Genomic DNA, 26,001 nt, shown 5'->3' on the forward strand with positions numbered 1-26,001 from the left:
AGGAGGTAGTGACCATAATATGATAAGTTTAAACCTACAATTTGAGAAGGAGAAGGGAAAATCGGATGTGTCAGTATTACAGTTGAACAAAGAGAACTATGGAGCTATGAGGGAGGAGCTGGCCAAAGTTCAATGGAACAATACCCTAGCAGGGATGACAGTGGAACAACAATGGCAGGTATTTCTGGGAATAATGCAGAAGGTGCAGAATCGGTTCATTCCAAAGAGGAAGAAAGATCCTAAGGGGAGTAAGGGGCGGCCGTGGCTGACGAGGGAAGTAAAGGGCAGTATAAAAATAAAAGAGAAGAAGTATAACATAGCAAAGATGAGCAGGAAACCGAAGGACTGGGAAGCTTTTAAAGAGCAACAGAAGATAACAAAAAAGGCAATACGCCAAGAAAAAATGAGGTACGAAGGTAAACTAGCCAAGAATATAAAGGAGGATAGTAAAAGCTTCTTTAGGTACGTGAATAGCAAAAAAAATAGTTAAGACCAAAATTGGGCCATTGAAGACAGAAACGGGTGAATTTATTATGGGGAACAAGGAAATGGCAGACGAGTTGAACAGGTACTTTGGATCTGTCTTCACTAGGGAAGACACAAACAATCTCCCAGATGTAATAGTGGCCAAAGGAACGAGGGTAAAGGATGAACTGAAGGAAATTTATATTAGGCAAGAAACGGTGTTGGATAGACTGTTGAGTCTGAAGGCTGATAAGTCCCCGGGACCTGATGGTCTGCATCCCAGGGTACTTAAAGAGGTGGCTCTAGAAATCATTTTCCAATGTTCTATAGATTCAGGAACAGTTCCTGCTGATTGGAGGGTGGCTAATGTTGTCCCACTTTTCAAGAAAGGAGGGAGAGAGAAAACAGGGAGTTATAGACCGGTTAGCCTGACATCAGTGGTGGGAAAGATGCTGGAGTCAATTATAAAAGAGGAAATTACGACACATTTGGATAGCAGTAGAAGGATCAGTCCGAGTCAGCATGGATTTATGAAGGGAAAATCATGCTTGACTAATCTTCTGGAGTTTTTTGAGGATGTAACTATGAAAATGGACAAGGGAGAGCCAGTGGATGTAATGTACCTGGACTTCCAGAAAGCCTTTGATAAAGTCCCACATAGGAGATTAATGGGCAAAATTAGGGCACATGGTATTGGAGGCAGAGTACTGACATGGATTGAAAATTGGCTGGCTGACAGGAAACAAAGAGTAGCGATTAACGGGTCACTTTTGGAATGGTAGGCTGTGACCAGTGGGGTACCGCAAGGTTCGGTGCTGGGACTGCAGCTGTTTACAATATACATTAATGATTTAGCTGAAGGGATTAAAAGTAACATTAGCAAATTTGCTGATGACACAAAGCTGGGTGGCAGTGTGAAATGTCAGGAGGATGTTATGAGAATGCAGGGTGACTTGGACAGGCTAGGTGAGTGGGCAAATATATGGCAGATGCAGTTTAATGTGGATAAATGTGAGGTTATCCACTTTGGTGGCAAGAAGAGGAAGGCAGATTACTATCTAAATGGAGTCAAGTTAGGAAAAGGGGAAGTACAACAAGATCTAGGTGTTCTTTCTTGTACATCAGTCAATGAAAGCAAGCATGCAGGTACAGCAGGCAGTGAAGAAAGCTAATGGCATGCTGGCCTTTATAACAAGAGGAATTGAGTATAGGAGTAAAGAGGTCCTTTTGCAGCTGTACAGGGCCCTGGTGAGACCCCACCTGGAGTATTTACAGTTTTGGTCTCCAAATTTGAGGAAGGACATTCTTGCTATTGAGGGAGTGCAGCGTAGGTTCACAAGGTTAATTCCCGGAATGGCGGGACTGTCATATGTTGAAAGATTGGAGCGACTGGGCTTGTATCCACTGGAATTTAGAAGGATGAGAGGGGATCTGATTGAAACATATAAGATTATTAAGGGATTGGACACGCTGGAGGCAGGAAGCATGTTCCCGCTGATGGGTGAGTCCAGAACTAGAGGCCACAGTTTAAGAATAAGGGGTAGGTCATTTAGAACAGAGATGCGGAAAAACCTTTTCACCCAGAGAGTGGTGGATACGTGGAATGCTCTGCCCCAGAAGGCAGTGGAGGCCAAGTCTCTGGATGCATTCAAGAGAGAGTTAGATAGAGCTCTTATAGATAGCGGGATCAAGGGATAGGCAATAGACAATAGGGGCAGAAGTAGACCATTCGGCCCTTCGAACCTGCACCGCCATTTTGAGATCATGGCTGATCATCTACTATCAATACCTGGTTCCTGCCTTGCCCCCATATCCCTTGATTCCCCTATCCATAAGATACCTATCTAGCTCCTTCTTGAAAGCATCCAGAGGATTGGCCTCCAGATATAGCGAGAGGGCAGGAACGGGGTACTGATTGTGTACGATCAGCCATGATCACAGTGAATGGCGGTGCTGGCTAGAAGGGCCGAATGACCTACCCCTGCACCTACTCTCTACTGTCTATTGTCTATTAACACAAGGTGGCACAGTTTTAAGGTGCTTTCCTCTTCCTTTCTCGGGCCGCAACGTCGACAGTTAATCTCTCTACAGATGCTGAGTTCCGGTATCTGTGCTTGGTCACGCCCCGCTCCCTTATTTACATACCAGAATGCTTTGTGCAAATGTAAGTTAATAATAATTCCTCTTTTGTGGTTCGCGTGAATAATTGTAAAATAACGTTTTACTGCTTGGAGTTAAATCGTGGGGTCTCTGCTATTGTGATTCTGGTGACAAATGTAGCGGGTCGCATTTACTTTGGAGGGGTAGGGGGTGTGTGGGGAGAGAATGGCGAAGACTGGGTGTCAGTTCACTCTGGTTTCTCTTCAGATCGAATAAATCTTTCGCCTTTTACTAAAGATTTCCGTGGAGAGGAACACTCAGAGTCTCAGACAATTTTTTGTTGCCCTGCGCAAGCGGGGCTTGTTTCTCACTAAAAACAGAATGTCTTCTCGAGGTATTCTCTGTTGTGTAGCGTTACTCAGTTCGTGTGGTTAACTGCCGGACACTGTACGAGACTCAGTAGTTCATGCAACTCAGTTCGTGTGGTTAACTGCCGGACACTGTACGAGACTCAGTAGTTCATGCAACTCAGTTCGCGTGATTAACTGCCGGACACTGTACGAGACTCAGTAGTTCATGCAACTCAGTTCGCGTGATTAACTGCCGGACACTGTACGAGACTCAGTAGTTCATGCAACTCAGTTCGCGTGATTAACTGCCGGACACTGTACGAGACTCAGTAGTTCATGCAACTCAGTTCGCGTGATTAACTGCCGGACACTGTAGGAGACTCAGTTATTCATGCAACAGGTGATTTCTCTAATACCCCCCCCTCCAAAATCTTCAGCAGGAGTGCAAAGGAAGGGGGAGGATGCCGGAAAAAAATGGGTGGAAGGGGGGATGGTGGGATTGCTAAGCTAGCAAGTGGCAGGTGGGAATGGCTGGAGAGGAAGGGAATGAGGTGTATCGTGCGAGGAAGGGGAGGAGGGGCACCAGAGGAGGTGATAGGCAGCTGAGGAGAAGAGGGGAGATGATCGGAACCCACTCTTTGCGGAAGGTGCTGAGAAGCGGACCCCAATTTACGCTGCTCTCAAGCAGTTTGTTTAAACACTCACCCTTGGTGGAGTCACCACAAGGGCTTGGTGATGGTGGACCACAGTACAGGGTTCTTCTGCTCCTGGAGAGGGAGGGGTAGGAAATCCCTCAACTGTTGTAAAATTATAAAACCCCCAGGTGAAGAAGTGGTGGTGATGGTGTCTGTCACTGGGGGAAGATTGGTCTGTGTTCCTGTTTCAATCTCTGGCTTGTTCTTATAGTTCGGCACACTCCATCTCCCAGAGCTGGAGTGTGGACACTGTGCTCTCAGAGCTGGGGTGAGTTAAAAACTGCTCATTGCCTTTTCTACCCATTACTTTGACTCTCAGTACCCTGTTGTCCCTTGAGTGGCGTCTTCCAAGAATTCTTCCTTTTCTTTACCTGCCATTCTCCTTCGCTCTGGGCCGAACATTTTCCTTCCCTTGGGGAGGACCCTGAGCTGGGGGGAGACTGCTGCCCTCTGGGGACATCGTTAGTAGCCTCTTTTGGGTGGTGTGCCCCTCCGCACACACGTTGCATTCCTCTGCAATTCCATTCTCCTGCCTTCTCCCCGTAACTTTTAACACTATTAATAATCAAGAACCTATTAGCCTCCACTTTAAATATACCCAGAAATACAGCAAAAATTCCAGAGATTCCCCCTCATCTCTGTTCTAGATGGATGTCTTTCTATTCTGAGGCTCTGCCCTCTGATCCTAGACTCCCCCACTATATAAAACATTTTCTCCACATCCTTTCAATATTCGATAGGCTTCAATGGGAACCTCGTTCTCCTAAACTCCAGCGATTTTAGGCCGAGAGCCATTTCTGGGATAATTCTTGTGAACCTTCTCTGGACCCTCCCCAATGCCAACAAATCTTTTCTTAGATAAGGGGCCCAAAACAACTCCCAATACTCCACATTCGGCGTCATAAAGCCTCAGCTCTTGTACTCTAGCCCCGTCGAAATGAATGTTAACATTGCATTTGCTTTCCTCACCACCGACCCAACCCGCAAGTTAACCTTCAGGGAATCCTGTGCGAGGACTCTGAAAACCTCAGGATCTGCTTCCGGTTTAGAAAATCGTTTACGTCTTTATTCCTTCTACCAAAGTGCATGAACGTGCACTTCCCAACACTCTGTCCCACCTGTCAGTTCATCGCCCATTCGGGTTCATCTGGGTCGTTCTGCCGGCCGGCTGGCTGCCTTCTTCCGTTACACTACCCTCCCTGCACGGCCTGGGTTTTCTGCATATGCCGCATGTCCACGTTCCCTCTGATCACAAACTCTGAAGGAGGGTGGCTCCATTTGTTTCCACCCTTAACTTGACCAGAAAGCACCAGGTGAAGGGGCCCGATCTCAAACAGGTCCTTGATGCCCACACAGGCTCCAGCCCACGATCAGGATAGTGAGGATTTCCGCAACAGGCACAACGTGCTCTGTTACCTGGGTGGGGGAGGTGTGTTTTCTAACTTCAAAACACTAAATTAATTCGGAGAAAGCACGGGAGTCCCGAAGTGCGGGTGTAACCTCGTCTGTACATTTAGCGAGGCCTGCACATAGCGTGATGACGTACGCAATTCACGTATTTTACATATAACCTGTAATTATTTAAATGAACAAGAATTGCTGAATCAAGAATGCTTAATATATAAAAGATTACTCAGATATTAAATATTTTTATTAAACAAAATACACTTTATTCAAAAATAAATTATGTAAAATAAACCATTCAATGACTTTCAATCCTTTACAACTGTAGCCATTGCTGTCTTTACATTTTCACACTTTTCGCACCCACATGGCACTCTGTTTTCCATATTTACATACATTTGTTTAGGGGTATACACCCCACCCCTCAACTCCTGCGGGAGAAGGACCCTAGACTGTGGTCCTTCCCCACCGGGCCCTTGCGGTGGCTGCACCGAGTTGGAGTGCGTCCCTCAGCACGTACTCCTGCAGCCGAGAATGTGCCAGTCGGCAGCATTCCCCCACGGACATCTCCGTGTGCTGGTAGACCATCAAGTTTTGGGTCGACCAAAGAGCGTCTTTGACCGAGTTGATGATCTGCCAGCCGCACCGGATGTTGGTCTCTGTGTGCGTCCCCGGGAACAGCCCGTAGATCAGAGAGTCCTCTGTTACGCGGCTGCTGGGGATGAACCTTGACACTGTCCCTTCCATCCTCCTCCACACCTTCTCCGCGAACCCGCAGTGTGCAAAGAGGTGGGTCACTGACTCCTCTTCTCTGCAGTCCTCCCGTGGGCAGAGGGGTGTGGAGATGACGTTCCGGGCGTACAGGAGGGATCAGACTGGGAGGGCCCCTCTCACCGCCAGCCAGGCGAGGTCTTGGTGCCTGTTGGTGAGGTCTGGCGATGAGGCATTTTGCCAGATGAACTGGACGGTCTGCTCAGGGAACCACCCCACTGTGTCCATCTCATCCTTCTCCTGCAGTGCCTGCAGGACCTTACGTGCTGACCACTGCCTGATGGCCCTGTGGTCAAAGGCGTTGACCTGAAAGAACTTCTCTATGAAGGACCAGCTGACAGGGGTGTTGCATGGGAAAGGGGCCAGACCCATCCTTTGTAGCCAGGGCGACAGGTAGAACCTGGGCACATAGTGGTACTTGGTGCCCACGTACCTGGGATCCACACAAAACCTGATGCAGCCACACACGAAGCTGGCCATCAGGGTGAGGGCGACACTGGAAACATTTTTGCCCCCATTGTCCAGGGACTTGTGCGTGGTGGTCCATCTGACCCGCTCCATCTTGGATCCCCAGACGAATCTGAAGGTGATTTCCGAGCTGAAGGAGCGGGGGACGGGCCACACCTGCGCCAAGTACAGCAGCCCTGAGAGCACCTCACACCTGATGACCATGTTCTTGCCCGTTATCGATAGGGAGCGCCCTCCCCACAGACCCAGTTTCTGTTTCACCTTGGCAGTCTGCTCCTTCCAGTTCTTTTTGCACACCTCGGCCCCTCCGAGCCAGATCCCCAACACCTTCAGGTGATCAGCCCTGATGGTGAAGCGGAGGCTGGATCGGTTGGGCCAGTTGCCGAAGAGCATGGCTTCGCTCTTCGTGCGGTTGACCCTGGCCCCCGACGCCTGCTCTAACTGTTCGCAGATGCTGATCAGCCTGCGAACTGACCTCGGATCAGAGCAGAAGATGGTGACGACGTCCATGTACAGGGAGGTTTTCACTTGTGTCCCTCCGCTGCCTGGCAGCGTCACCCCTCTTATGCCCTCATCCCTCCTGATGGCTTCGGCAAAGGGTTCTATGCAGCACACGAACAAGACAGGGGAGAGAGGGCAGCCCTGCCTGACTCCAGACCTGATGGGGAAGCTGTCTGTTTCCCACCCGTTGACCTGGACTGCGCTACAGATGTCCGTGTAGAGCAGTTTGATCCAATTCCGGATTACCTCCCCAAATCCCATTTTGGAGAGTACATCCGCCATGTACGTGTGCAATATCCTGTCGAAGGCTTTCTCCTGGTCCAAGCTGACCAGGCAAGTGTCCACCCCCCTGTCCTGCACATAGGTGATGGTGTCCCTCAGCAGTGTGAGGCTGTCTGAGATTTTCCTGCCCGGTACAGCACAGGTTTGGTCCGGGTGGATCACCTGCTCCAGTGCAGACTTGACCCTGTTGGCGATAGCCTTGGACAGGATCTTGTAGTCCACTTCCACGAGTGAAATGGGCCTCCAATTTCTAATGTCTTCCCTCTCCCCCTTCTGCTTGTAGATGAGGGTGATGATGCCCTTCCGCATGGATTCTGACCTGCTGCCCGCCAGAAGCGTAGCGTTGTACACTTCCAGCAGGTCGGGGCCCATCCGGTTCCACAGAGCCGAATACAACTCGACCGGTAAGCCGTCGCTTCCGGGAGTCTTACCCGACTCAAAGGAACGGACGGAGCCAGTCAGCTCGTTCAGGGTCAGTGGCTGCTCCAGACTCTCCCGCTTGCCGCCGTCTAAGACCTGCGTGATAGACGACAGGAAGTTGCGGGAGGCTGTGGAGTGTGTGGCCTTTTCTCCGTACAGACTGGCATAGAAGGGTATACAACGGGAAGGTTTTGTGTGTCTTCAACTGTGACAGTCGTTCAATGTCTTCTCTAATCATCATTACCCCGCTCCACCCATGTCACCAGGTTAAGCTCTCGGCGGCCAGCATAATGGGATGAACATTGACTTCTCTAATTTAAAGTAATCCCCCCCCCCCTTCCATTCTACCCTTCTCCTCACTTGCCTATCACTTCCCTCTGGTTCCCCTCCTCCCGTGGTCCATTGAGTTCTCTCAGATTCCTTCTTTGGCCCTTAACCCTTCCTCCTGCCACCTCCCGCCTCACCTATCCTTTTATCTATCACCTACACGTAACTCAGCAGATGCGGGAAATCCAGAGTCACACACAAAAATGCTGGAGGAAATCAGCAGGTCAGGCAGCATCTATGGAGTCATCGTATTAGGCCGAGGCCTTTCATCAGGATTTGACCTTTCACTCCTGTTTATTCCTCTCCTTAGATGCTTTGACTTGCTGAGTTCCTGCAACGTGTGCGGAAAACCCCTGTTTATCACCCGTTGTCTTACTAGCACATCGAGGTGAATGTTTGATTAAAATTAACTTTATTCGTAATAAACATACCGTTTATAAAAAAGTACAAGGGTCGTTGCTACCCACGTGTGCCCGAACACCAAATCTCCTCTCCGGGAGCAGAAGAACCTCTTACTGCGGTCCGAGCCCTTGAATACCCACATCCCGCACCTTCATCACGGATTGAATATTTATCTATTTTTAGTTAGAAACAAGCCCCGCTTGCGCAGGGCAACAAAAAATTGTCTGAGACTCTGAGTGTTCCTCTCCACGGAAATCTTTAGTAAAAGGCGAAAGATTTATTCGATCTGAAGAGAAACCAGAGTGAACTAAGAACAACTGCACGACTACCTTCAGCTCACTTCGGATTTACCTCTTTAACATCAAAGTGAACATCCATAGTAACAATAAACTGCGGTAAATCTTTGATAGGGACAGGTTTTGCTACTAGAACCCAAGACTGTTTGAAAGATTGTCAATATCCTCGCTCCAACTCTTACACCTTAAATGCAATGTATTTTGGGTATGTAAATTAACGGGCGGGGCTTCTTCCAATACCTCCCAGGTTCCCGGGTAGGACGTTGTAGAATCGGGCTGGCGTTTGAGTTGCCGACGTCTGGCGTAATTCTCTGCTCAAAACGTATAAAATAATTAGCATTTGGAGTTTATTCTCGGTTTTAATATGCAACACCGGGAGAGATTTCACAAAGGGGTTGCAAAGGCAGAGGCGTCTTTTCCGACTTCGCTCGATATTAATTCATTCTCCGTGTTGTGTGAAAAATAAAACCCGTTAGTCCTGACGAAGGGTCTCGGCCCGAAACGTCGACAGTGCTTCTCCCTATAGATGCTGCCTGGCCTGCTGCGTTCCACCAGCATTCTGTGTGTGTTGTTGTTTGAATTTCCAGCATCTGCAGATTTCCTCGTGTTTGTCCTAATCTCATGGGTTAACATATTTTTATACCGCCTAGTGTAATCTGTATGTGATGAGTATTCAATATACTGTATTTGGCACACCGCAGGCAGTCTGCCGAAACTTCCAGGTAAGAGGGCAGAAAGCAGCTGTGATAGTAATTTCCATTTGAATGACACTTAACCAACGTCAGCACTACTCCCAAAACATCTCCTTGCTGGCGATCAACACTGGCCCACTGCTCTACTCTCTATATACACGTGACTGTGTGACTCGGCAGAGCTCAAATACCATCTATAAATTTGGATGGAAATGAGAGGGCGTACGGGAACAAGATATACAATGCCAGTAAGATGAAATAGCTGATGGTGGACTTCAGAAGGGGTAAGACCAGGGAATATGAACCAATCCTCATAGAGGGGTCAGAAGTGGAGAGTAAGCACCTTTAAGTTCCTGGGTGTCAAGATCTCTGAGGATCTAACCTAGTCCCAACATATCGATGCAGTTATAAAGAAGGCAAGTCTTTCAGTGGCTTTACTTCATTAGGAGTTTGAAGAGATTTGGTTTGTCAACTAAAACCTCTATAGCTGTATGGTGTAGGGCATTCTGACACTGTCTGGTATGGGGAGGGGAGGGGGGCTACTGCACAGGACCAAAAGAAGCTACAGAAAATTGTAAATTAGTGAGCTGCATCTTGGGTACTAGCATCCGTAGCACCCAAGACACCTTCAAGGAGCGGTGCCTCAGAAAGGCGGTGTCCATCATTAAGGACCCCAATCACCCACTCTTCTCATTGTTACTGTCAGAAGGGAGGTACAGAAGCCTGAAGGCACACACCCAGCGATTCAGGAACAGCTTCTTCCCTTCTGCTATCCAATTCTTAAATGAACATTGAACCCTTGAACACCACCTCACTTTTTAAAAAGATATATACTATTTCTGTTTTTGCACTATTTTCAATCTGTTCAATATCAATATATATACTTACAGTTATTGATTCACTTATTTATTTTATTTCTGTATTATTATGTGTTGCTTTGAACTGCTGCTGCTAAGTTAACAAATATCACGGCACATGCCGGGGATAATAAACCTGGTTCTGAACTTTGACCTGAACAGCTCGGCAGTCCCTGCTGCCCTCAGATGGATCTGACGGGTCGCCGCACAATAGTTCCTGACTGTAAGGTCGTGGTCTTTGGATCTGCAAGGCCTTCGTTCTTCTCCTACCCAGCTTTCAGTTGAGGCCAATCCTTTTGATCTTCAAGGATCAAGGATCAATTTTATTTGCCACGTATGTATATTTACATGCATTAGGAATTTGCCATTGTGTGTTGGTCAGGGCACAACTTGCAACAAAAATATTCAACAGTTGTAAAGAATTATATGAAAAGTAAGTTGGAGGTTAAAGGACAGATATGGTGTAAAAAGCTCATACATAGATGCCAGCATGTAGAGTATTTTCAATGGAAACAGCACTATAAAATGGTGAAAAATGTTTACAGTGCAGTGACTGAGGTAACAGATAGAGAGAATGGGGTGGGGTGAATTAGAATGGTTGATCAGATTAACTGCCTGAGGGAAGATACTTCTAATACAGCTTGTTGTTTTAATAGTCCTGTACTGCTTTCCAGAAGGGAACTTTTGAAAAAGGCAGTTTGCTGGTTGGGAAGAGTCTGCAACGATTTTTTTCCCTGCCCAATCTCAGCAAGTTATGCAACTTAAATTGCTGCCTAATTTAGATCACAAGATACTCTCAGGGTTGAAGCCTTTCTTTCCCTCATGCTGCCTGCATTAATAATGCGTTACACAGAAATACTTGGCATTAGATGTTATTGAGAATGCTATTTTTAAATGTTTCTTTCTTTCCTTTTGTATTTGCACGGTAGTTGTCCATCCTGTTGGTGCGGATTTTCATCGATTCTGTTATGGTTATTGGAGTTATTGAGTATGCCCACAAGAAAATGAATCTCATGGTTACTTATGTGTACTTTGATCTGAACTTTATGTAGAGCTGGATCAATAATAACAACAAACTTGGGTTGATTTCTTTGGGGCAGTGGAGGCTGAGGGAAGATCTGATGGAGGTTTATAAGATTGAGAGGCATAGATAGAGTAGACAGGGAGCACCTTTTTCCCAGAGTAGAAATGTCTAATATCAGAGGGCATTGAAGGTGAGAGGGGGTAGGTTCAAAGAGGATATGAGAAGTAAGTTTTTTACTCGGAGTTATGGCTGCCTGGTACGGTGGTAGAGGCTTTGAAGAGAGGTTTGGATAGGCACATGGATGTGAGGAAGATGGAGGGACATGGACACGGTGTAGGCAGGAGATCAGTTTCTTGGGGCTTTTTGCTTTACTTTTTAGCAGGTTTGGCACAACATTGTGGGCTGAATGACCTGTTCCTGTGCTGTACACTTCCATGTTCCAAACAGTGTGTAAGCAATAGACTACATGTTGTTTATTGTGATTTAACCAGGTTCCGCATGTTCACCCAGCTAATCGTAAATCATTTCTGATACACTGAGTTATACCACGATTTTGAAACCCGCTGTCCCGGACAGCTGTCAGGGAGGAGGTACAGGAGCCTGAAGATCCACCCTCACCAATTCAGGAACTGCTTCTTCCTCTTGGCCATCAGTTTTCAGGAACCCATGAACAATAATCTAGAGAAACTTTATGCCTTTGCACTGTCCTGCTGCCACAAAACAGCGCGTTTCATTCAAGTAAGCCAGTGACAGTAAACCTGGTTCTAAGGGACCCAGTGGGTCAGGCAGAATCAATGGTGGCAGATGGACAGTTGGTGTTGCTGGTCTAAACCCTTCATTTGGACTGAGACAGACTAGCCAAAAGAGATGAAGGGAAGGTGTGGAGCAGCAGGTAGCAGGTGAGAAGTGGGTCCAGGTGAGAAGTGGGACCAGGTGAGAAGTGGGTCCAGGTGAGAAGTGGGTCCAGGTGAGAGGTGGGTCCAGGTGAGAGGTGGGTCCAGGTGAGAAGTGGGTCCAGGTGAGAAGTGGGACCAGGTGAGAGGTGGGTCCAGGTGAGAAGTGGGTCCAGGTGAGAGGTGGGTCCAGGTGAGAAGTGGGTCCAGGTGAGAGATGGGTCCAGGTGAGAGGTGGGTCCAGGTGAGAAGTGGGTCCAGGTGAGAAGTGGGTCCAGGTGAGAGGTGGGTCCAGGTGAGAAGTGGGTCCAGGTGAGAGGTGGGTCCAGGTGAGAGGTGGGTCCAGGTGAGAAGTGGGTCCAGGTGAGAGATGGGTCCAGGTGAGAGGTGGGTCCAGGTGAGAAGTGGGTCCAGGTGAGAAGTGGGTCCAGGTGAGAGATGGGTCCAGGTGAGAAGTGGGTCCAGGTGAGAGATGGGTCCAGGTGAGAGGTGGGTCCAGGTGAGAAGTGGGTCCAGGTGAGAGATGGGTCCAGGTGAGAGGTGGGTCCAGGTGAGAGGTGGGTCCAGGTGAGAAGTGGGTCCAGGTGAGAGGTGGGTCCAGGTGAGAGGTGGGTCCAGGTGAGAAGTGGGTCCAGGTGAGAGGTGGGTCCAGGTGAGAGGTGGGTCCAGGTGAGAAGTGGGTCCAGGTGAGAAGTGGGTCCAGGTGAGAGGTGGGTCCAGGTGAGAAGTGGGTCCAGGTGAGAGATGGGTCCAGGTGAGAGGTGGGTCCAGGTGAGAGGTGGGTCCAGGTGAGAGGTGGGTCCAGGTGAGAAGTGGGTCCAGGTGAGGTGGGTCCAGGTGAGAGGTGGGTCCAGGTGAGAGGTGGGTCCAGGTGAGAAGTGGGTCCAGGTGAGAAGTGGGTCCAGGTGAGAGGTGGGTCCAGGTGAGAAGTGGGTCCAGGTGAGAGGTGGGTCCAGGTGAGAAGTGGGTCCAGGTGAGAGGTGGGTCCAGGTGAGAGGTGGGTCCAGGTGAGCAGGGCTAGAATGGAGATTGGCCGGCTTCCTGCTCCACTTCCAAGCCTCCCAGCTAAATAAAACACTCCACTTCTGAAACCTGCTGTGCATTCTTCACTAAACCAGTAAACAACACAAAACGCTGGAGGAACTGAGCAGGCCAGGCAGCATCTATGCAAAGGAATAAAGAGCTGACATTTTGGGCTGAGAATTATCAGGCCATGTTACTCTGGATTTTCAGCATCTGCAAAACCATTTGTTTATTTTTTTATTTTTGCAGAACAGGGCCTTTCATCCCAACAAGCCACACCACCCACCAACCCACCTACAGCATTTGACACAGGCCTAATCACGGGACAATTTCCAATGATCAATTAACCTGCTAACCGGTACATCTTTGGACTGTGGGAGGAAACCAGAGCACCCGGAGGAAACCCACACAGTCACAGGGAGAACGTACAAACTCCTTACCGATGGCGCTGGATTTGAACTCCGAACTCCAGTCCTGGGCTTTAGTGGCACCATGCCAACCACAACCCTGCTGTGGTGCACTGTTGTGTTTCTAGTGAAACCAGCTTCTGTGTGGCACCTTTTACTTGTGCCAGGCTATTTTAGATAATTGTGTGGCAGAGGTTACATTGTAGGCAACAGGCTCATAGTGATAACTATACTAGATCCTAAATTCACAGTGAGCAGGTGTTTTGCTCTGAGGTTTGTGAATGACATTTGTAAAATTCAGAATAATTAAATGTATTTTTAATATACTCTATTATTTTTATTGGAAGTAAAGCTTTTGTCACCAGGTATCTTTGCTTCACTTTTGAAAAGAAGTAGTACTCTGAACAGCAAATGCCCATTAAAAAGATTGTATCGAACAAGGGTTTGCACAACATCAAAGAATAGATACTTCACACAGAGATATACTGTATTCTCCCAAATAGTATCTAAAATTGTTAACTATCTTAAAGCAAGGCCTTTCTTGCAGGTATCTTATTAACAACATATTAAACTGGGTGTGTCACTACTGTTGGGTCAAAATGGGCACCTGAGAGGCTGGCATGCATGTTCACCCTCAGGGTGGGTCACACACACCTGAGGTATTTTAGTTGGTTCATCAATAGGTTCTGGAGTAGTTCCCGAGGACTGGACAATTGTAAATGTCACTCCACTCTTTAAGAAGGGAGAGAGGCAAAAGTCAGGAAGTTATAGTCCAGTTGGCCAGACTTCAGTGACCGGCAAGATGTTGGAGTCCATTATTATGGATGAAGTTTTGGGGTATTTGGAGGCATATGATAAAATAGGCTGAAGTCAGCATGGTTTCCTTCAAAGGAAAATGTTGCCTGACAAATCTGTTGGAATTCTTGGAGGAAGTAAGACAGGACAGACAAAGGAGAGTCAGTGGATGTTGTTCACTTGAACTTTTAGAAGGCCTTAGACAAGGTGCCGCATATGAAGTTGCTAAACAAGATAAGGAGTATTAAGATAAGAGGGGTATTACAGGAGAGACACAAGCATGGCTAAGAGTTTGGCTGACTGGCAGGAAGCAAAGGTGGGAATAAAGGATGCGTTTTCTAGTTGGCTGCCAGTGACCAGTGGCGTTCTGCAGGAGTCGGTGTTGGGAGCTATCCTCTTTACATTATGTGTCAACGATTTTGATGACGGAATTGATGTCTTTGGTAAAGTTTGCAAACAATACAAAGATAGGTGGAGGGGCAGGTAGTGTTGGGGAAGCAGAGAGGCTGGAGAAGGACTGAGACCGATTGGGAGAATGGGCGAAGAGGGGGTAGATGGAATACAGTGTCGGGAAGTGTATGGTCATATATTTTGGCAGAATGAATAACGGTATAGACTATTTTCTAAACTGGGAGGAAAGTTAGCAATCAGAGCAGCAAAGGGATTTGGGAGTGCTTGTGTGGGAAGGCAGGCAGATGCAACATTTGCCTCATTTCAAAAGGACTAGAATATAAAAGAGTGTAATGCTGAGGCTTTAAGGCATAGGACAGACCGCACTTGGAGTATTGTGAGCAGTTTTGGGCCCCTTATCTAAGAAAGGATATGCTGGCATTGGAGTGGGTCCAGAGGAGATTCATGAGAATGATCCTGGGAATGAAAGGGTTAATGTACGAGGAGCGTCTGGCTCTGGGCCTGTACTCACTGGAGTTTAGAAGAATGAGGGGGGATCTCATTGAAGCCTATCGAACATTGAAAGGCCGAGATAGACTGATTGCAGAGAAGTGGAGAAGATTTTTCCTGAAGTGAGGGAATCTAGGACCAGAGGCACGGCCTCAGGATACAAGGACATCCCTTTAGATGAAAGATGAGGAGGGATTTATTTAGCCAGAGTGTTGAATCTGTGGAATTCATTGTCACAGATGGCTGTGGAGGCCAAGTCATTGGGCAAACTTAAAGTGATGATTGATAGGTGCTTGATTATTAAAGGCGTTAGGGGTTGCAGGGAGAAGGCAGGGGAATGGGGCCGAAATGGAAGGGCAGAGTACCCTACGTTACTCCTGTGTCTGATGTAGGGATTGGATCGCTGTGGAAGACAGCATTTATCGTTCATCCCCCACTTCCCCTGATCTGCTTGCAAGGGGACAACGTGGCGGCCTTCATCAACTGAATGAGAGTCAAGAGCTGGCCCAGAGCAGGGCGTCTGGAATCACACCACACAGACCAGGTGGGTAAGAATGGCAGATCTCCTCGGTAAAGACTGGAGTGAGCCAAGTGAGGGCATTACCTTCCAGGGTCGTCACCCCAATCACACAGGGAGAGACGCTTCCCGCGGCCCAGGTCCAATCCTGACCCCGGGTGGTGTAAGGAGTTTGCATGTTCGCTCTGTGATCAGATGGGATTCCTCCCACGTCCGGGAATGGTCGGTTTACCGGCCACTGTAAATCAACCCCTGTTGTGCGGGTGAGTGGTAGAATTGGGGAGGGGTTGCGGAGGGAAGGAGATGGGACGGTCGATGGTCAGTGTGCCTCTGGGCAGTAAGGACTGGCTCTCTGATGAGTCTCTCTGTGAGCCCTCTTTCTCGGCAGACGTTGACGATTCGTCACGTCCACTCAGAGTCACGGAGAGGCTCCTGAGCAGCTGACTGCCTAGCCTGCCACCTTGAGTGCCGTCGGTTCCCTTCGGCCAGAGCCGCTGTGGAGCCAGGAAGAACAGGGAAGTCCCTCTCACTTCCCCACCCCCAGTCCCGTCAGCACCTTGCGACACAGCCACCTTTCCTACCCTGTGGCTGCGGGCTGCCAGTAATAAACAAAGGAGCTACTGAACTAACAGGCCTCCCTGGACAAAGTGCTGCCTTCTCTAGACCTGCAGAGGCAATGTTCAGACCACAGACCGTTCAGCCTCATCACACAAAATATCACCTCCAGAAGCAAAGAGCACAAAGAGTTTACACCTGGTGTCACATCGATGGAACATTCTACCTATATACCCACATATTTTAATTTACGTTATTTAACAGAAGGCAAATGACAACACACTATCACTTTAACACACCGTTTTTAAAAAAATTGACGGAACGCTACCATGAAATAATTGCATATGGACCTCATTCAAATACACTGTTCAATAAAGAAAATCACACATGTCTATGAGAGACAGTATTTGGAATTTAAAAGTGCAGATTGACCCTACACCTGGCAATTTAAATTTAATGGGGTGATAGCACCTTTGGTGGAAATAGTGCTAAAATGGTGATACAATTTTAAGCACAATCTGAGATTTTTCTCAATTGAGTGGAAAAATATATCTTTTGGCTGTGAATTTTCTGTTGACTGTTCAATTATTCCAGCTAGGGACAATTTCATTATGCATTTGTGCTGTTTATATAAAATTTATGGAGTTTTTTTCTCCATTGGATACTGAAAAATGATCGGAAATGTAAAATTTATTTGTGGCCCCGGCCCGTGTGATAGTTCTGTTTGATTTTTTTGAATTTGTAGTACAGCAATGAAGGACTGGTACAAAAACAGGAAATGGAAATCCTCAGGAGGTCGGGCAGGATCTGCAGAGGGAGAAATAGAGTTAACAACTCAGAACAATGGCTTTTTAAGTCATCTGTCAGAAACCGAACTCAATTTCCTGCTCCTGACTTGATGAGAATTTCCAACATTTTTTCTGATTTCCTGCATCTGCAGTGTTTCACCACTGTAACTGAGAGCTGGAGGCACCAATCTGACATAAAGTATTCCTTTCCATTCGGCCTGACCCGCTGAGTCCCTCCAGCATTTTGGAAGTGTGTTCGTCTGGATTCCCAGCACCTGCAGAATCTCTTGTGTTTGTGACATACTGTTTGCTTCTTGTAGAATATACTTAATGCCTGCTTTAAAGTCCTTTTTGCATTTGACAGGTTCACATTGAATGTGCAAAACTTCAACTAACCACTTTGTGTTTTAAAGACACGAGTATGGATCTACAGCAAGAAGTAATTCTTGGACAACCTACAAGGGATGAGAAACACAAGGGCATATTTGAATGTAACACCTCCAACACAAAGCCAGACTCTGCGGATGATCGCAACAGTTTCTCAGACAGAGGAATCTCTGATGGACTTTTGATGGATTGTCTTGGTTCTGTTAAGGAAAGGAAAGGCAGTGCACAGACAGCCTGCTATCATCACTAACCCCAGGCTGGTCCAGGCACAGAACATGGACCAGCTGTAACCATGATCAACATCGCTCGGGAGCCCGTAGATAAATTTTGGCTGGCGTGACAGGTCATAAGAAATGCTGGCTGCAAAGGTGCAAAGAGAAATTGTGCAAAAGATTCCTAAAAGAAACAAAAAAAAGCAAGTGTAAATAATCTCATTATTATAATACATACCATTTCAACAACGGGCCATTTTCATCGAGAGATGAATGAAATGAAACGCGAAAGGTCTTTTAAATTGATAAAGATACACTCTGTGGCCACTTTATTAGGTACACCTGTACATTAATTTAAATATCTAATCAGCCAATCATGAGGCAGCAACTCAATGTATAAAAGCGTGCAGACATGGTCAGGAGGTTCAGTTGTTGTTCAGACCAAACATCAGAATGGGGAAGAAATGTGATCTAAGTGACTTTGCAGTGGAATGATTGTTGGTGCCAGATTGGGTGTTTTGAGTATCAAAGAAACTTTATCTGCTGGGATTTTCACACATAACAGTATCTACAGTTTATAGAGAATGATGCCAAAAACAACATTCAGTGAACAGCAGTTCCGTGGGCGAAAACACCTTGTTAATGAGAGAGGTCAGAGGCGAACGGCCAGACTGATTCAAGCTGACAGGAAGGCGACAGTAACTCAAATAACCACGTGTTACAACAGTGGAGTGTAGAAGTGTATCTCTGAATGCACAGCACATCAAAGCTCGAAGTGGATGGGCTAAAGCAGCAGGTGACCACGAACATACTCTCAGAGGCCATTTTATTAGGCACAGGAGGAACCTAATAAAGTGGCCTCTGAGAGTATGCTGTGCACACAGGTTTTATTTGGAGGGATTTTCTAAAACACCATTACTTAATACATGCTGCTTTACAAAATTTACATTCATACAAGGCTATTATTCATACAGAAACAAATTTCAGAAATAATCCATTATACAATGTGATTTACAGTTGCATCTAAATGCTCTCTCACTAGGGCATTCATTTCACTGCAGTGAGGCTGCAACAGGATGCTTAGTGTCTCCCGGGACCCGTGCAGGCATGTCAACAATGCTTCCTACTTATAACTGGAGCAGAATGAAGCGAAGATAAGCAGCATTATACATCACATGGACAAAATAAAAATGAGACATTGCAAAGAAATTTCAAAAGATTAAATGAAAGGCACCGAAGCATTCGGGCTCTCACGACCAGACTATGTAACAGTTTCTTCCCCCAAGCTATCAGACTCCTCAATACCCGAAGCCCAGACTGACACCAAATTACTGCCCTCTCCTGTGCCTATTGTCTTGTTTATTATTTATTGTAATGCCTGCACTGTCCTATGTTACTTTATGCAGTCCTGGGTAAGTCTGTAGTCTAGTGTAGTTGTTTCTGTGTTGTTTTTACATAGTTCAGTGTAGTTTTTGTACTGTTTCATGTAGCACCATGGTCCTGAAAAACATTGTCTTGTTTTTACTGTGTACTGTACCAGCAGTTATGGTCAAAATGACAATAAAAAGTGACTTGACTTGACTTGAAAGGAGTAAAGTTGGAAACTGCGACTTTCCCTACTTTGAAGTAAACAGGGTTTCTGTCATTAAAGTAATGAGGTGGCTGCCATCCAGGCCACTCTCTCTTCCATTGGCGAGGAGGTACAGGAGTCTCTGGTCCCGTGCCACCAGGTTCAGGAACAGTTATCATCCTACAACCATCAGGCTCCTGAAGCGGTGTGGATAAGTTCACTCACCTGAACTCGGGAAGGATTCCACAGCCTACAGTCTCACCTTCAAGGACTTGACAGCTCGTGTTCTCAGATTTATTTATTGTTTTCTGCCTTTGCTTGTCTATTTATTTCCACAATTTGTCACCTTTTGCCCGTTGGCTGTTTGTCAGTCTTTATTAAGTATGGTTTTTTCATATGTTTTATTGTACTTCTTTATTTTTCCATAAATGCCTGCAGGAAAATGAATCTTAGAGTTGTACTGTATGTAGTGATACCTGTGTATTTTGACTTTGACTTGGTTAAAATATAGAACGTAGAACATTACAGCACAGTACAGGCCGACCTTTTAACTGACTCCAAGATTAATCTAATCCTTCTCTCCCACATAGCCCTCCATTTTTCTATCAGCCATATGCCTATCTAAGAGCTTCTTAAATGTCCCTAATGTATCTGCCTCTGCCAACATTGTTGGCATTGTGTTCCAGGCACTCACTACTCTCTATGTAACGAAACTACCTCTGGAATCCACCCCCCCCCCCCACCCCACACACACACACACACACTTTCCTCCCAACACCTTAAAATTATCCTTCCTTGTATTATTCATTTATGTCCTGGGAAAATTTCCTTGACTGTCCACTCAATTTAGCCTCTTATCATCTTAACCATCTCTATTGTCACCTCTCATCCTCCTCTCCAAAAGAGAAAAGTCCTAGCTCATACAAGCTATCCTCATCCAGGCATGATGCTGGTAAATCTCCTCTGCACCCTCTCTAAAGTCAATGTTGGTGTTACTGGGTGTTTTGAGGGCAGTCCCTTGGGAAAAATATCTTAACTCTGGAGGGAGTTCAGAGAATGAATGACCCTGGGAATGAACAGGTTAACACATGAGGATGGCTTTGGGCCTGTACTCGCTGGAGCTTAGCAGGATGGGGAGGGAATTCTCATTGAAACCTACCAAATATCAAAAAGCCTGGTAGAGTGGATGTGGAGAGGATGTTTCCTATAGTGGGGAAGTCTAGAACCAGAGGCCACAGCCTCAGAATAGAAGGATGTGCCTTTAGAACAGAGATGAGGAGGGATTTCTTTAACCAGAGGGTGGTGAAATTGTGGAATTCATTGCCAGAGATGTGCGTGGAGGCCAAGCCATTGGGTACATTTAAAGTGGAGCTTGATAGGTTCTTGATTAATAAGGGAGTCAAAGGTTATGGGGACAAGGCAGGAGAATGGGGTTGAGAGGGATAATGGGCTGAATGGCCTAATTCTGCTCCTATGTCCTACGTCTTATGGAAATCCAACATGCATTTATCAGAATTATACTTGGAGTCCAAACATTAAATTATGAGCAGAGATGATATAAGTCGAGATTATTCCCTAAAATACAATAGGTCAAGATTGATTTGATAGAAATCTCTGAATATGAAGGGAAGTGACAGAGGATGAAAGGATAACACACCCGAGGGTGTGCCGGGGGCAGTCTGCAAGAGTTGCCATGCATTCTGGTGCCAACAATAGCAAGCCCACAGTGCTGAGCAGAACACCACAGCAGCAGCAGAAACAAGCCTCCCACACACCCGAGAAGGGGTGGATCCCGGAAAACTATCCGTCTCACTGGTTTCCATAACGCAAACCCCGACAACATTCATAATTGTGTTCGCGTTTTGTACTTAGCTACTTTTTCACACATAAACTGCTTGAGTGGAATTTTTTTCTGTATCTCAGGTTATTTTTGTGGGGATTTGCGAATTATGTGGGAGTAAACTTCCATTACCCTGACTACTCCAACATAGGGGTACACCATACCCACATGGAGGGTGGAGAAACTGGGGGTTCTGTTCTGCAAGTGAGAGAAGACCCCAGGTCAGTGGGTCAGTGGAGTCTGGGATTGCCTGGAGAAAGTACTCTAAGGCAGAGACCAGCTTTCCATGGCTCCTAATGGAAATAGTTCGGCAGTGTGTGTCTTTGTAGCATCCCAATTACCACAGCAATATTTTAAAGGTACTTTTCCCCATGCTGGAGTCGCACACACAATGCTAGAGGAACTCAGCTGGTCAGGCAGCGTCTATGAAGAGGAGACTCTTCATCAGGACTGGAGATGAAGAGGGAAGAAGCCTGAATAAAAAGGTTTGAGGGGGTAGGAGTACAAGCTGACAGGTGAGGGGGGGGGGATGAAGTAACAAGCTGGGAGGTGGTGGGTGGAAAAGGTAACAGGCTGAAGAAGGGATCTAATAGTAGAGGTCCAATCTAATAGGGAGAAAGGGAAGGAGGAGGGTCACCAGAGGGAGCGGATGGGCAGCTGAGGAGAAGAGAAGGGGTGAGAGGGGAGCCAGGACGGGGAATGGAAAAAGGAGGAAGGGTATGAGGGGGAGAAATGGCTTCACATACCAGCTGTCAGTTTGTACTCCTTCCCCTCCCTCTGCCCAGCTTCTTATTCTGGCTTTTTCCTCCTCCTTTCCAGTCTTGGGGAAGGGTCTCGGCCCAAAACATTGACAGTTTATTCATTTCCATGGATGCTGCCTGACCTGCTGAGTTCCTCCGGCATCTTGTGTGTGTTGCCCTGGATTTCATGTGTTTATTATCATTTTCCCTATTTCTGCCAACTTTTGGGAGCGTCCTTACCCAGGTGGTAAAATAAAGGACAACCGCCATTCAGTGTGGCATACAAAGTGAACTGAATGCCTAATACCTGCTTATTGTTACATGATTCATCGTGGGGCCTTGCAAAACTATTTATTACTGTGTTTCCTACGTTACAAAAGTGACTATATTTCAAATGTAGAAGCTGAAAATGCTGAAAATAATCAGCAGGTCAAACAGCAATGTGGGGGGAGAGGAGAGAGAGAGAGTTAGGGAGAGAAAAGGAGGGAGGGGGAGGGAGAGGGAGAGGGTTAGAGAGAGAGAATGTCACAGATGCTGCCCCACCTGCAGAGTTTCTCCAGCACTTCCTGTATTTTTTCTCAGGTTTCCATCACCTGCAGGATGTTGCAGTTGGTCTGCATATCGGAAGCACGTTGTGAACTGTTGCAGGAATTCTTGCAGTTGTACAGTTAACAGTATAAATGCAAACTCCCTCCTTCTCCTCTGGCCTCTTTCCACTTGGCAGTGATAGGAAAGACAACGCAGTGCCCTCTGTCCTACTCCCTTCCCTGGAGGCACCCCGTGTAATGTATTATGTGAGTATTCGTAGGTCAGAGTGCGTATGATGTCAGAACGCGGGGTTTTGTAAAATGTAAGTCTGGTGAATAAACGTGTGTGTTTAATACTGTGGTGTCCGAGTCACATTAACGCTACATGGTGTCAGAAGAAAGCGAAAAGGAAAGGAAGAGAAGACATGTAAAAAGATGTCACAGTTACAGCCACCGTCGAGTTTAAGTCTACGAGGGAATATTGCTGAGAATTGGAAGGTCTGGCTCCAGCAGTTTGAGCTGCTTTGCACCGCCCGTGGCGTAGATGACAAGACGGAGAAGGCGCAATGTGCTACGTTTCTGCATGTGGCTGGAGCAGAGGCAATAAAGGTTTGCAACTCGTTTGTCTTCCAAGAGGGTGAGCGAGATAAAATTGAAGTGTTGAAGAAAAAGTTTCAAAATTACTGCGAGCCGAGAAAAAACCTACCGTACATTCAACACATTTTTTACGAGGGCTCAAGGACCAACAGAGACTATAGACGCCTACGTAACAGATTTGAAGAACAAGGCAAAAAACTGTGAGTTCTGACAACTGCATGATTCTTTAATATGCGACAGGATTGTATGCGGCATACGAGATGATCATGTGAGAGGCAGGCTGTTGAGAGAGGCGGAGCTTACATTGGAAAAAGCGATTGATATGTGCCGTGCTAGCGAGATCACGTTGAGTCAGGTTAAAATGCTTAATGAAGAGACTGAAGTATACAAAATAAAAGCTGTGAAAACTGACAAGAGTAGGACAAAGCCAGCTCCACAGGATAATCAGAAGGAAGTTAACTGCAACAGATGTGGTTATAAACATGGATACAGAAAATGTCCAGCCTTTGGTAAGACATGCAAATTATGCAGAAAGAAAAATCACTTTGCAAAGATGTGCAAATCGCAGGAGCAAGCAAGGAAAATGCATGCTGTGGAACAGAGTGAGTGCAACAGTGACATGTTCATTGGAACGATTGAAGTGGAACAGGAGGTATGAATCAAGAATATTGATAATGCAGAGATGGATGTTGAAGATGAATGGACTCAAGATCTGATAATAAACAGGAGGAATGTGACATTTAAGCTTGACACTGGGGCGAAGTGCAAAGTAATGTCAGCAGAAACATTCAACTCACTGGACAACAGAGGAAAACTTGGAAAATCCACCTGCAAGCTTGTTGGATATTTTGGCCACAAGACAGCATCATTGGGAAAGAAAACACTCACCTGTGTGTATAAAGGACAGAAACACAAGATAGAGTGTGAGATTGTGCAACAGCATGTTTCGGCAATACTAGGCAGAGCAACATGCATAGAGCTAGGCCTGGTGAAGTGAATCTATGGTGTTGAGAAAGAAAATGACTTTCTCAAAGACTTTGCTGACTTGTTTTCTGGACTAGGATGTTTACCAGGGAAACACCATATCCAGATTGATCCAACTGTTGCACCAGTCATGCATGCTCCGAGGAAGGTTCCAGTAGCTCTCAGGGATCGAGTAGTGGAGGAGCTACACAGAATGGAACAGATGGGAGTCATAACGAGAGAAACAGAACCGACCGACTGGGTGAATAGTATGGTGACAGTGGTCACAGAGAAAAAGATTAGGATTTGCATGGATCCACAAGATCTCAACCGAGCCATCAAAAGAGAGCACTATCCGCTGCTCACGGTTGAAGAGGTCATCTCCCGCATGCCTAATGCAAAATACTTTTCAGTATTGGATGCAAATCAAGGTTTCTGGCAGATCAAGCTGGATGAAGAAAGTTCCAAATGGGCCACTTTCAACACGCCCATAGGGAGATGTCATTTCCTGCGTCTACCCTTTGGGATTTCTTCTGCATCAGAGGTATTCCAGAGGTCAGTGGCACAAATGATTGAAGGCCTGGATGGAGTGGTCAGTATCATTGATGATTTGCTGATATGTGGTGACACCATTGAGGAGCATGATCAGAGATTGAGGAAGCTTCTGGAGAGAGCACGTGAGTACAACCCAAAACTGAACAAAAGTAAATGTAGGATCAGAACTACAGAGATCAAATACATAGGTCACGTACTCAGCGCTGATGGGCTAAAACCAGATAATGAAAAGGTCAGGGCTGTACCACCACCTGAAGACAAGCAAGAACTATCGAGGTTCATGGGCATGATACAGTATCTTGCCAAGTTCATTACCAACTTATCGGAGGTCAGTGCTCCACTTCGAAAGCTACTAGAGAGCAACACTGAATGGCATTGGGAAGATGAACAAAAGAAAAGTTTTGACACATTGAAGCAGTTGGTTACCAATGCACCAGCACTCAAGTTCTATGATGTCAATAAACTGGTGACAATGTCTGTGGATGCCAGTTCGGAAGGAATAGGAGCTGTTATACTGCAGGATGGGAGGCCTGTGGCGTATGGATCACGAGCACTGTCAACGCCGATATGCTCAAATCGAGAAGGAATTACTCGCCATAGTTTATGGGTGTGAGAAGTTCCACCAGTATGTATATGGCAAAGAAATCCAGGTTGAGAGTGATCACAAACCACTTGAGAGCATCTTCAAAAAGCCACTTCATCAAGCTCCTATGAGGCTGCAAAGGATGCTTCTCAGGCTACAGAGGTACACTCTCACAGTTACCTATAAGCCAGGAAAAGAACTGCACATCGCTGATGTTTTGAGCCGTGCTTACCTCAAAGAGCAAAAGGAAGAGTTGCTAGGAAGAGAGCTGGAGTTCAACTGGGTTACACCTCAGCTACCTATTTCTGAGGAGAAGTTGAACATGTTCAGGAAAGCGACTGCAGAAGATCCTGAAATGCAAACGCTAAGAGACATTACAATGAATGGATGGCCAACAGAAAGAAAAGATGTTCCAAAAGAAATACAGAAGTACTGGACATTTAAAGAGGAAATCAGCGATGCATCAGGACTAATGTTCAAAGCGGCAAAACTCATAGTACCAAATCAAATGAGACAGGAAATGCTCAACAGAATTCATGAGTCACACCTGGGGATAGTGAAATGTAAAGAAAGAGCAAGGGACATTCTCTATTGGCCAGGTATGTCAACTAGAGGACATTGTGTCTCAGTCTGCTGTCTGTAATGAAAATAAAAACAGCAATACAAGGCTCTCGCCTTTGCTTCCCCATCCACTACCAGGAAGACCATGGGAGAAGCTTGGCACAGATCTCTTTCGCTACAATGGTGTAGAATATCTGCTTTGTGTGGACTACTATTCAAAATATCCGGAAATCACCAAGTTAAGTGACACGTCCAGTCAAGGTGTCATTACTGCAATGAAGTCGGCATTTGCAAGACATGGTATTCCAGATATTGTCGTCAGTGACAATGGTCCACAATATGCCAGTGGTGAGTTCAGAGAGTTTTCAGAAAGCTGGGAATTTCAACATGTTCAACATGTTACTTCCAGTCCTGGGCACGCTCAGTCTAATGGACAAGCGGAAAGAACTGTACAAACTGTGAAGAACATGCTCAAGAAGGCACAAAGCAGCAACAGTGACCCGTACATTGCTCTGCTTGAATACCGCAACACAT

At 46.4% G+C, this 26,001-nt stretch overlaps 1 protein-coding gene and 2 non-coding genes across 4 annotated transcripts in view; 1 reads left to right on the forward strand and 2 right to left on the reverse strand.

Annotated features, from left to right (window-relative positions):
- The first annotated feature begins 2,812 nt into the window (after positions 1–2,812).
- On the forward strand, positions 2,813–2,926 carry LOC140731299 (U5 spliceosomal RNA). The gene has a single exon (XR_012099776.1). It is a non-coding gene; the product is annotated as a U5 spliceosomal RNA (small nuclear RNA).
- Positions 2,927–8,377: 5,451 nt separating this feature from the next.
- On the reverse strand, positions 8,378–8,491 carry LOC140731301 (U5 spliceosomal RNA). Its single transcript, XR_012099777.1, has one exon. It is a non-coding gene; the product is annotated as a U5 spliceosomal RNA (small nuclear RNA).
- Positions 8,492–13,606: 5,115 nt separating this feature from the next.
- tmem178a (transmembrane protein 178a) overlaps positions 13,607–26,001 on the reverse strand; it is a 29,923-nt gene continuing 17,528 nt past the window's right edge. For both annotated transcript variants that reach the window (XM_073051529.1, XM_073051528.1), the window contains one exon: positions 13,607–17,715. In XM_073051529.1, the coding sequence (XP_072907630.1) occupies positions 17,474–17,715 (242 nt within the window). In that variant the 3' untranslated portion in view covers positions 13,607–17,473. The remainder of the gene's footprint in view (positions 17,716–26,001) is intronic.

The sequence above is a fragment of the Hemitrygon akajei genome, chromosome 7 (genome assembly GCF_048418815.1).
Source record: "Hemitrygon akajei chromosome 7, sHemAka1.3, whole genome shotgun sequence".
Taxonomy (NCBI): domain Eukaryota; kingdom Metazoa; phylum Chordata; class Chondrichthyes; order Myliobatiformes; family Dasyatidae; genus Hemitrygon; species Hemitrygon akajei.